This window comes from Lepisosteus platostomus, chromosome 8 (assembly GCF_059453375.1).
Source record: "Lepisosteus platostomus isolate fLepPlt1 chromosome 8, fLepPlt1.hap1, whole genome shotgun sequence".
Lineage (NCBI taxonomy): Eukaryota > Metazoa > Chordata > Actinopteri > Semionotiformes > Lepisosteidae > Lepisosteus > Lepisosteus platostomus.
Genome location: NC_142618.1, coordinates 50,131,272 through 50,144,219, shown reverse-complemented (window position 1 = coordinate 50,144,219; position 12,948 = coordinate 50,131,272). Strand labels below are relative to the sequence as shown.

The window sequence follows — 12,948 nt, the reverse complement described above, 5'->3', positions numbered from 1 at the left end:
TGACCTCAATAAGGAGCAAGTAATAGGTTTATTCCATGCTGAAAAAAAGTGTGGCACACCTGAAGAAGGCTCCATGGCCAAAACGTTGTGTTTTCTCTCTTCTTTCTTTCAGCATGGAATAAACCTATTACTTGTTTTTTTGCAGCCTACGCATGCTGATACAGCTAACCACCTGAATTACTTGACCTCAATAAACTGACTGGCACCCAGGAGGTTAAGTTTAAACCCCAACGTTGTCACTAAAGTTGCTTCTGCATCAGGTTCTATGAATGATTCATAACAGAGTGCTTCTGGATACCAGTCTGTGGAGTGAAAGTGGTAATTGCATGACATACTACCAGTCTCTGAAAGCTGATTTAAGGAGTGGGAAGGAACCTTGACTATTTATGTATCATGCAGCTGAAGAGAACCAGCTGAATGTGCTATTTTTATGTGGCAAACCTTCATTCTGCTATTTGGAGATTGGCTGAAGGGAGAAAACAAGAAGCCAGCACAATAGAGATCTGTTTCTCAGATGTTTGATGTCTTAAGGGATGCAAATACAAATTAATGGAAAGAGGCGTTTTAAAAGGATACCAGGGAAGAGATGGTTGTAAAGAGTCTGATCCTCCAAAGACTCTGAAATAACATTTTCTATGACATTTATACAGTAGCAATACATAATATGGCTAATATTTATTTCACATTAGACATGTTTGTGTGAAGAAAAAGCCCAAACAGTCTTCTTCTATTTTGTACATCTCTATTTTAAAGCCCTGCATCTACACAAGGGATCTTCATAGCTTGAGTGAAAGCACTTTTTGAACAAAAAGCCTTCATTGTCAAAGTCCATTTGGCCTCCCTTTAAAGCACATTATAGCTACAGTTCACTTGGTCCCATTGAAATTGCCTCAGTCATGAGGGAATACGAAGTCCACGCTCAGCGATATCGTGAATGTAATAAAAAGTATTTTAAAAGGGCTTTCTCAAGTCTTTCCATCAAAATGTCATCTAAAGGCAGTCTTCACAGGGTCTTCAAATAACTGGGGCATGGGTGGATGAAAGTCAGAGATGATAGTGAAAAACTAAACTATAAATAAAGTATGAATGTGTTTCCCTGATCAGAAATATTCCTCAGTTTCTTTCCTCCCTTTTAAAATTATCTATGAAAAAAATAAAACCACAAACAGAAAATATCAAGACCCTCCTGTTGTCAGCTTCAGCAATATGTTTTTAATAATATGTTTTTTTACAAAGGACAGATGCACCAACATCTGTGTTCGCTCCAAAGCTGGCACTACAAACACTGATGCTGTGATAAGATGCTATTAACTCTGTTGGGTTGGCCATGTTGTCTAAATGTGTGATAGACTTCAAGCACCCAAAGAAAATCCCCTTCAAAGGGCTTGAAATTAATTCAAATATCTAAGCGTTGCACCATCAAGCCAGACAGCTTCTAAAGCTAAGCAGAATACAAAAAACAGCAGATATTGAAAGACCACGCAAATACCTCATATTTGGTTTATGAGGATTCAGAACAGGAAACATGCATTACAGGAAATTAAGAAAATAAACCCAAGTTCTATAAAACAAAGCAATGGAAGACTGATCATTAATCTGATGAGGCATACATGTATGGCTTTTCGTATGAAGTGCCCAAATTGGCAGACACAATAAAACTAGACTGAGACATCATGTTTTTTCACTTTCCTTTCTAAACTAAAATATTGGATGAAACACTAAAAGTATACTCCATTCCAAAATGGAGAACCAGTAGACAGTTGTGCTTATTTTAAAAAGGTTTCTATTTAAATCTCTTATGGGGATGATTTAATTGTAGATAAGCAGATATCTCAGTATTGCCTCTCAAAACATTCAGTTGAAGCTAAAACATAAAGTTGCAAAATAAACCTAACTTGGATAGATGTTTCTGATAGTAAACTGGTCTAATTATTAAGCACAGATACTGCCTTTGCCTGCCATTTTTGGCTGATGAAACATCCTCAGACTGACTCAGCCTTTATAGTAAGGAGAGATTGCTTGTTTATTTAAGATTCCTAAAAGGATCATAACCAAATTAAGGCATATTTCCCCAAAGAGGCATTGCTTTTAAGAAGAATAATAAAATACATTTGAAATCTTGTATCTTCTATTTTACATCCTGCTGAATTACTCTATGTATTTAGGAGAATTTCTTAGGTAAAGTGATAAAATAATGACTGAATTCTGGGAACTGAAGGCCCCCTCATTTTGGACTAAACTGCAATGGTATTACTAAAATGGCCTTACTATATATGCAAGAGTGCATTTAGACTACAGTAATATACTAGATAGTGGGATTTTTATATCAGAACTATAATTGTAGTGTGTTACTAGACAGTGGGATTTTTATATCAGAACTATAATTGTAGTGTGTTTTTCTGGTCACCCAAAACATAATCAAGGCCAACTGGGCACAACAAAGAGCATCCCTCTCTTATTTTTTACCAGTGAATAAAGCTAATCATCCATTCTGAATGAGTGTTTGTACTTGATGAGCTAGCAGTTTTTGGTAGTCCTGGTAGTATTACATTATATTTAGGTGCACATGTAACAGTCTATCTTCTAGCTATGTTACAGCTAAATATGTTTTTGAATTTGCCTACCTGTTTTTGTTCAGACCCTGCAAGGGTGTGGAGTCCACAAGCAATGGTTATGTTTGGGAAGATACCTGACCATCCATTAGCTGTACAGTTTTTACTTATAAACCCTGGAAAACAGAAACAAATATATATTTACCATATAATTCAACTCAGCAGCTATTTTCCTCCATTAGAACCATTTTAATATCGGGCAGTGAGCATTAAAGTTAGAGTTCTGGACTATGTGGAAGTGCTGAGGAAAGTCATGAGTTCAAATCCTAGATAAGGCGCTGTTGTTGTACCCTTGTTCACTCATATTACTCAAATAAACACCCTGCTGAATAAAGTATTACTCCACAGATCCATCCATCCATCTCCTAACCACTTTTGTCAATTAAGGGTCACAGGAAGTCAGAGCCTATCCCAGCAACCAACGGACACAAGGCAGGGTACACCCTGGATGGGACACCAGGCCATCCCAAGGGACATACAGTAGATACAAAAACACACACTCACCATCTACGACCAATTTTCTCAGAAACCCATTAACCTACTGTACCGGTATGTCTTTGGACTGTGGGAGGAAACTGAAACACCCAGAAAAAACCCACACAAACACGAGGAGAAGATATAAACCCCATGCAGATAGCACCCAAGGAACTGAACCCAGGGCCCCAGCGCTGTGAGACAGCAATGCTAACCCCTGCGCCTCCATGCCTTCTGTGCTTTGTAGGTCATCTTTGCAAATGATAATTTGATCTCAATTTGATTTACATAGTTTAAGGATTAAAGAAAAAAAAATAAACCTGTTTGCTACCTTAACTAATTTAAGTAAGATCATACAGTAGCATACACAGCAATGCATCTCAAAGAGGTCACTGAAGGTCTGTATGTTAACCAGATCATTGGTTGTTCATAATCACTGCTTCATTAGCTCTCCTGGCATTATGTTGTAATGAGGTAACCAGCTGAGGTAAGATAATGAAATACACATACAGTAAAGGAACAAGTAATAGGTTTATTCCATGCTGAAAAAAAGAAGAAAGAGAACACAACGTTTCGGCCGTGGAGCCTTCTTCAGGTGTGTGGCACACCTGAAAAAGGCTCCACGGCCGAAACGTTGCGTTCTCTTTCTTCTTTTTTTCAGCATGGAATAAACCTATTACTTGTTCCTTTGCAGCCTATGCATGCTGACGCAGCTACCCACCTGAACTACACATACAGTAGTAGTATCTTTAGTTAAAATATGATTTATAACTTATACAGTATGTACTGTAGATTCATTTTTAATTCTGTAGCACTTGTTTGTCATTAATACAGTTGACAACCAAACATAGAAGAAGGGTATTAAATATGCTTTTTAAAGCCAAAATGTGAAAGCAATGATTCTTTCTACTGAAAATGGTCAATACTCTCTTTCCACATCTCATCATACTACGGCCCTTTCTGCAGCAATTACCCTACAGCTGACACAACAGTCCACCCCCCATTTCTCTGCCCCCGTAACAATGTCTCAATAGATATTTTTGTCTTTTTTTGTAAGGTTTTGTAAAATTACTGCAATTTCTTCCTTCATTATTTCAATTTCTTAACATAATTTAACACCCATTTATTCATATAGACACCAATCCTTCATTTAAGGTATTTAAAGACAAAACTGGGGGAAAAAAAACTTGTTTTGCTGGGTTTCTACACCCATGTGTTCATTGCACCATGATATTGTCAGATAAAAAAGCATTTTTAACTTAAAACAAGAAAAACCTATAGAAAATACAGGATTTTTTTAGGAACCGAGTACTAGCAGAGCCTTCAAAATCTAAATCAAACTCCTTTCAAATGGTGTTAAACAGGATTAAGAAATATAATATTAAGAAAATATAATACTTTGACGAATGAGACCAACCTGGAATTATGCTGTCATTCAAATGCCTACAGCAAATGTACAGTATAGCTATGTAGGAAAACCAAGTACAAAGACACAATATTGTGCATTATACAGACATTACTGCAATACTATGATGCAGATTCTATTGCCATGTGGGCTGTTCTTAAATCCGGCTTATTTCAAAATACATATTAATAAGCTTAGTAGCCAACTGTCTGTGGAATAAAAAAAAAGTACAGATTTTACATAGCAGCAACTTAAAAATAGCTTTTTGTCTCTGCAAGATACTACAAGACTTCTCAGAGCAAAGCAGCAATATTTTAATATACCATCTGCACAGCAGGAAAGTAAAATACCATCCATATTTCAAGGCTGAGAGGCTGTGTACATTACATATTTGCTATTTTGTCAACTCCAGGTAAGAAAGAAAGAGAAAACATTTTCTTGGAATCTAAAAATTAGGAAAACAATAGGAAACATAAAACATAGAAATCTAATGTACGGAGAAACTTGCTTGGTATTTTTATTTCACTCAGAGATATAACAATTAAGAAACTCATGAGATGTGATATTTATTGAGCAATTTATGAAAAAGTTTTTGATTTTATAAGGTGACTGGCATTTCACGTCAAGTTTTTTGCACCTTCTCGCAAAGTTCATGTGGGACTTCACCTGGTCCTCTGATTTCTTGGCATCTTCTGAAGAAATGCTGACAGTGATAATTTGTGATATTAAAAGTATATCCCTATTTGTATGGTACTTACACACGCATCTAAGCTGTCATAAACCAAAGATATTCCATAGACAAATCTAAACAAAGGTGCATCATAGTGTGTCATTAAATAGCTTTATTTAATTTATGTGAAAATTCACCATTATTTACTGTCCAACAATAATGAATGCCTTTTTAGAGGAACATTACATGGATTCCTGTGAACTGTGTTAAATGGACAATTAAACTATGGACACTATCATTTTTCACACAGAGTCCTCTAAGGCAGTATTGAAAAATGACAAATTTAAAAAATAAATTTCTCAAAGTCAGACACATCATTATTGTTGAAGTCTTTGCCGTTAACATATTTGGCTGACACTTTTATTCAAAGTTACTTACATTTTCACCCATCTATACAGCTGGGCATTTTACTAAAGCAATCTAAGTGAAGGAGCTTCCTTGAGGATACAACAACAGAGCCCTATCAACTATTCCACATGTACAGTAATGCAAAGACTAGTAAAAGTTATAGTGGGTATAGTGTTAGACTGCATATTCACTGTAGCTCCTTATAGCCTTAATGTCCCAAAAAATGCTCCGATTTTTGAAAAAAAAAATAATGTCACATTATTGAAATGTTTAATGTGAACACTTTTTTTCAAATAAAATTATTTCTGGATTTTAGCACTTAAGCCTTGGATTAAAAAAAACATCAGCACAAAGATTGTAGGATAGTTAAAAGAGACACACAATCAAAGGCAAAAACCAGCCAACAGCAAGTCCAAGTCACATCCTAATAAGCAGTTTTGGCACACAGATATGACAACACTGAACACAAAATGATTTTAATATCTGGGCATATCCGATGTTTAAACATCCTGGGATGACACTGCATTGCACTACAGGATAAAAACTAAATGAAGCAGTGTAACCAACAGATAATAAATCATATTAATGTGATTAAATACAGTTTAGCATCTATGATAATAACATTTCTGTGAAAGTTACCTGTAAATAATCATGGAGTCCTGTTAAAAAAGAAAACTAAAAACGTTCTGTGAGGTAATTAGGACTAAATAAAGGGGAATAGACAGTGATACTTTTGAAAATGACAAGTCTGAGGTGTACAGATATACTTATTAGCAAATAAGGGAAGGGATCTTGAAGTCTGCCAGCATAATATATCCCATTTCACAAGGACATATATTGTTGTTTATTGTGAATTAAATATTGTTGTGATTCCCCTTTTAAAATATAATCCAGGACTACGTGAAGTGACTTCAAAATCGTGTCTAGAAGAGTGTGTAAACCTTCCATTATTTGGTACTTGAAATAAACATTTAAATAAATATACTGTAGTAACAAAGCCGAAGCATTACAAGTTCAAACCACGTTTCATGTTTGTAATGCTGCTTGTAAACCACTGCACACTTGACCACAAGAAAAAAGAAATAATAAAAACAGAAATACCGTTTGTATTGTATAAGGAGCTGATCGATTTTGGACAAGGAACAGTGACTGTCTCCCCAATGTCAGCAGGATTCCAGCAGGTGATGTTATCCCACATTCCCCTGCATCCTGTCAACATAATAATGACACAATAAGAAACATATTCAATCAAAACTAGAATTCCCGAAAAGGCTGCATAGTGCAGCAATAGACCGCATCAAAGTGCTGGGGCCCTCAGTTCACTTCCAAGTTTGCTATCTGCGTGGAGTTTGTATGTTCTTCCTGTGTTTGGGTGGGTTTCCACCAGGTGCTCCAGTTTTCTTTCACACGTCTAGCGATATACTGGTAGATTAATTGGCTTCTGTGAAAATTGGCCCTGGTGTGAGTGTGTTTGTGTCTCTGTGTGGCCTGTGATACATTGGCATCCTGTCAAGAGTTTATCCTGCCTTGTGTCTGTCCCTTGCACGGATATGCTCTGGTTCCCATGAGACTCTGTTTTGGATAAAGCAAATGGATGTATAGATGCACAGAATCCCTTACTTCCGCAGTTGTCACTATTCATATGGCAGCATGTTCGTGTTTGTTTAACCAAAGTTCTCCATGTAATGTCTTGCTGAGGGGAGTGTGTACCAAGACATTTTTTTTTTCAAATATCCTGGCGTCCCACTCAGTTGTCATGGATTATCTCCCATCACTCACAGGAAACAGTTGAAAAATATTGTTGGCATAATGCACTTTCCTAACAACACATAATGCACTTACCAATACACAAATGGAAAAAAAAAACGGTAGAGTAAAAAAACAACATTTTTCACTTTTCATTCTACAACATTTCTCACTACCAGAAAAAAATAAAAATTAATAACTGCAGTGTTTTTACAGAGATTTTGGACATTTGCTCAAACACGTATTACCAATGCTAATCATTTAAAAAAACAGAATATTGAAGTAAGCTAGGTTGAATAAAGTACATGTTTAAAATATAGAAAATATGAATAAATGCACACTTCAATTCAATGTTTCAGTAAAAGGTTAATAGTCTATTTCCAAAATGAATTCTAATTGATCATCCATCCACAACAAAAACAGAACAATAAAAAATAAACTGGTGAACATTTACCTATTCTATTACCATGAATAATAGAGGGTGCTTTGTTTCTTTTACATGTGTTAGTGTTGTTTAACAAATGAGATTTCAGGTGTTTACTGTCACTAATATTATTGGTTGGAATGAATGAATAAGAAACATTTTTAATTTGGTATTTATACAGTATGTTCAAAGATTGACATTCTGATTACAAAGATCTAGCTAGAGAACATTTAAATCTGCTTACTTTATGAATGCATTGAAGTCATGCAAATACTATTTTAACTGGAACAAATATTACTGGGCATTTAAAACTATTCTGATGCTGCAATTGATGTACGGTCTTTTGTACATATACCGTATAGTACTGTAGCTTTAATGTAAGGATAACTGAGAAGCTGGTTGTATCTCAGGAAAATAATAAATACAACTATCTGTGTTCATTAAAGTAGACATGCATAATATATTAACAACAATTCTAAAAACACATTTACTTTAATTATGAGCCCCTCCAAATTTTCTGTAATGCTATACATTGGGGATTCTAAATTTTATTTCAAAATTATTTGTGATCTGTAAAAATATAAAGACATAAATTGTGTCAGTGAATAATGGAATATTTTTGTTTTTGCTAACAAATATGAGATTCTTCTTACATATACTGTAAAACTCCATTGATGTTTATGTCACGGACGTCCAAAGGGACTAACCGTGGGGAGCAGGAGAGCGGAAAAAGACCCATATGCGTAGCGGCGAGACGGGAAAAAGGCCCGGGCTCATTAGTGCAAAGAGTTCGGGAGTGCCGTATAGAAAATCTATGCCCTCAGGGAGCGGAGGTGGGGCGCCCTGGTGCTAGGCGGGTCTCAGGACATCCGAACGTCAATGCTGAGCGAGGGCAGAGTGCAAGACCCAGAAATATATAGCCCAAGGGAAAGAGAGGGACCGGAAGGACAGCAGACCAGAAACTAGGGACAGGACAGAGAAGGAGCGCCCTCTGGCTGCAGAGGGCGTGACAGTTTAGTTAAATGGTAACAGGTTGTTAAGCATTAGTAAAGTATTATTTGGATCCTCTAACTTAATACTAAACAATTTGTTTGACTGCAAGTTCAGGTCCACTTTATCCAGCTGTTGCTGGTACATCCTGTTAGCTATAAGTCACTTGTTCCTGGTTATGGTTGTGGCAATTCAAAACCAACATTCCCTGCTTGTCAAGAGATCAATACCTGTATGTCATCGGTATGCTGGAGCCTGGATTAATTCAGTGCACTGTCACTCGCCAGCAATCCCTAACGCCATAAGAATTTATAACCGAATAGTCTGTCAAGGATAAACCGCAATCTGGGAGATCCTGAGTCAGAACACTTCTCCACAATCAACATGTCCTCCTCAAAGTGTTATGGCCTGGCCAGGTGTGACTTTGTACTACAGAACTTGTAGTGCTTGATGGCAACCTGATTACACAGTACAAAGCTGATGAAGTCCTCACTTCCTGCAAGCATATCCCAACGACAGGACAATGCTCTCCTCATGCTGCTTGTGTATTAATTGCTTCCTTGTGAAATGAGAACACGAGAGATATGCCATGGATGTCCTGCCCACTAGGAAAAGTGTGAAAATCCTATGGTAAAACTGCTACAGTTAAATACAGTATTTTAGCAGTTGAATCCTTCCAATCAATCAGGCCAACCTTATTAACAGAAAACAAAAAAACTTTTGCATTCTCAAAAATACAAATCCTGAGAATGGAGGGAAATGCCATTAAAGCAAAAATTTGTCTCCTTAAATGTCAGGGTAAATTTGTATCCTACATTAATACATAAGAGAGGTCAAATATGAGTCAAATATGCACATAGTCTGTCATAGCTTGTGCATTTAAACTAATTATGCTTGAGTAGAAGAAAGAGAGATTCTCAAAAGAATCAAGCTCTTTGCTACAGTAGATACACTACTCAAATTATTTAAAATATATATTTTATTAATAATTAAATATCAGAACTGAAATTATTCATATTGTTTGCTCAGGGGATGTTTTATGCAATCACTATGAAGTGACTTGGAAGTGACCTGGAAAAAAAAAATAAAGACACACAGTACAGTACTTTAGCCATACATGCTGTATACTTAAGGATGTACTGTAATTATCCATTCAAAAATCTTATTGGGCAGTTGCAGTTCATTTCTGATATGTAATAGGAAAGATTTAGTCAGATCTTATACATATCTCAGCAGATAAAGGCTTAGTACACGATAGGGCTGTAGATTAGGGATTTGGTGTTTGATTTTAAGGTGAGCCACTAGCCAGCTGTGCATACAACTCTCACAGTTCGCAACTAGATGAGTACTATTGATGGGTATGAAGTTTTTTGGGTTTCCTCAGTTCCCTGTGCATTCGCTATCTGTGTGAGCATCCATGAGTATATAATGTAATGTTAACCGTAAGGGTAGTGTCTTTGTCTGATATCTTAGCTGTGCTATTGTTTGTCGCAGGCATTTGGAATGGAAAAACAAAAACACAACCTTATTGAAACTGTCAGTCCCACATTTTAGAGGAGCTGTATGTGTGTGTCCATCTTCACTGTTCAGAAGATGCTGCAGTGAATTTAATAGACTAACAAGTTATTGGAAACATAAAAAGGCCAGTTCCACATTAGATACGGAGCAGTTTCAATATTGGGGACACATCATTCGTGACCTTTTCTATTAATGGACTTATTAGCGGTGCAAAAATGTTTTCAAATTTTTTTTAAGATTCTCAAAGCCAGAATAATGAAAGCCAGTTTTGCTTCAAGCACCTATTAAATACTTAATGTCTAGAGGTATTTAAGATACTTATCCCTAGTGTTATTTGTAACAAAAATACTGAGAATACTAAATTCATTACGGTACATTACTCTTATTTTGTCATTCTTTACTAAATATGGTGAGTAGTGATGAGTATTGCAGTAAAAAAGGGATTTTCTTTTTAAACAAGTTAAAGGCTGGTCTTTATATCATGCAGATTATATGAATCAGGCACATTACTAGGACTCCATCGATGTACAGTACCACACAAACCCTCACATCCAGATCCATTATCATATACCAGGAAATCCCCCTGCCTTTATTTTTTTGCTATAAATTATGCCTTTTCTCTTTTGTGGGTGACCTAGTTGCAGTGGGTTATTATAATGCAATCATAAAAAGCAACAATTTCATCAGTTACTTGTGTCCTTCAACTTTCTTTATGCTTTCAATGCTGTCCATGACTTCTTGTAAAATTGATTTTATCTTGAAAATAGGACAAATAAGATATAGATACCATATATAATGCACATATCTAAAGAAGTAAAGGTAAACAATGTAAACTATAGTTAAAGAACACAAATTTGGTCTGAAAATTGGTTTAAATAGCAGCTCAAATGTGAAATGCCTGTTTCTACATATAAATGCAAATATGTAGTTTTTTATTTATTTTTACATAAGCACACCCCGTTATTGATCCTCCTTATTTTTCTATGATTTTATAGTGATGTAAATTAAACTTTTTCTACATCTACAATATAAGCCGGAGGGTGCATGACTACAGAAGTACTGATCTGTCATTTTCACCCCACTGAATATTAAAAGTCTCATGGCTTACATGAACTTCCTTCATCAGATATATGCTTGAGATATAATGCTAATGGTCTTGCAAAGACCTTGCAAGGGACTGAATATCATTACAAATACCTGCTACTTCCATTGATAAGAATGACATCTTATATTCTTGTATAATTTCTCACAACATCAGATTCAGGTGATTTAAAAATATGAATATGATCATCATCTGGGGGTGTTTCTGCTTTCAGCATTATCCAGATTATATCACTGACTACTGTTTTCAGTTCTCTATATCTTGCAGTAGTCTGAAAAGGCCGGGGTTATGTACAGGAAACAGTAATTTGCTAAAAGATATGTAAGATATGCATGACTTAGTGAACATTTCACTTTTCCAGCATTCTACGTTTCTGAAATTATACTCTTGCATGTAAGTTGTTGTTTTGATCTTATTTTTGTCAGCCATATATGACTGGCATTTCTTCTGAAATCAGTCACATGTGTTTGGGGAAAAAATGAAAAATTTGCCTTCATTGGTACTTTAATAATGCTGAAGCCATAACTGTTGTGGTTGCCTGTGGATTTATGGATCTCTTGAAAAATAATTCTGATACAATTGGACAATTGTTTTTGTTTTCTTGTTTCTGGGGTGCTATCTGCCTGGTTTCTGGGGTGCTATCTGAATGAGGTGAGTATGCTTTCCACTATGTTTGTCTGGGTTTCCTCCAGGTGCTCCAGTTTCCACCCAAAGTCCAAAGACACTTTGGCAGGTTAATTGGCTTCTGGGAAAACTGGCATTTGTGTGAGTGTATGTATTTGTCTGCCCTGTAATGGAATGGCATTCCATCCAGTGTGTATCCTGCCCTGTGCCCACTGCTTGCCAGGATAGGCTCCTGCTCCCCTGTGACCCTGAATTGGTTACAGTTTAAAAAAAACAAAACATGGATGGATATTACATTTGTTACTACAGTAGTTTGGCCAAAAACTCAATAGTTATAAATCAGACAAAGAACTCATATGATATGTTATTTCTAGAAAAGAAGCCCAAATTGGAGTATTGACTGTGGTTTCACCTTTAAAGGTATTCCCAGTCCTTTAGATAATCACTGAGGATTCACTTGTCTGACCAGTAGCAAACCCTCAGTAGAAAGTCAGTATTTCGCTACTGTCCTTGACAGACAAAGCTTAAAAAGTAAGTAGAGGCTGAGAAGAAGGAGGCAAAATCACAGTTCTATCTTGAGGTGTTGTAAAATAACATAATTGCCAGACAAGATATATTTTGTGTAGGAGTTATTTTATGTACCTTTTCAGAGCAGGGGAGAAGGAATGAGATCCAAAGTTTTTAGCCATTTCCTTTCTCAATCTTGTTGTGTATGTTTAAATATATTGACTTTAACTGGTCGACATGTTTCACTTAATGACTGGTCATTCTTTCATCCATTAACTTACTTAATCACTTTGATGTTCCAGAACTCCATTCAATTCAGTAAAGCAGAATCAATGAATTAACCTCATTGTAATTGACCTATTTTGCAAATGTTTAGAATGAGAGTAAGAGAGGGGAACTGTTTTCAGAAAATGTCAAGCTCTCACTAAATGTCAGTTGACAGATTTTTTTGTGACAACTGGGTATATA

The 12,948-nt window shown here is 36.0% G+C and overlaps 1 protein-coding gene across 1 annotated transcript in view; it reads right to left on the bottom strand.

Moving 5' to 3' along the window:
* The window catches only part of vipr2 (vasoactive intestinal peptide receptor 2), a 64,091-nt gene that overhangs the window by 36,120 nt on the left and 15,023 nt on the right, over positions 1-12,948 (bottom strand). The window contains exons 3-4 of the mRNA XM_088643825.1: positions 6,671-6,778; positions 2,625-2,728 (exon numbers count right to left, since the gene is read on the bottom strand). Coding sequence (XP_088499951.1) covers positions 2,625-2,728; positions 6,671-6,778 — 212 coding nt within the window. The remainder of the gene's footprint in view (positions 1-2,624; positions 2,729-6,670; positions 6,779-12,948) is intronic.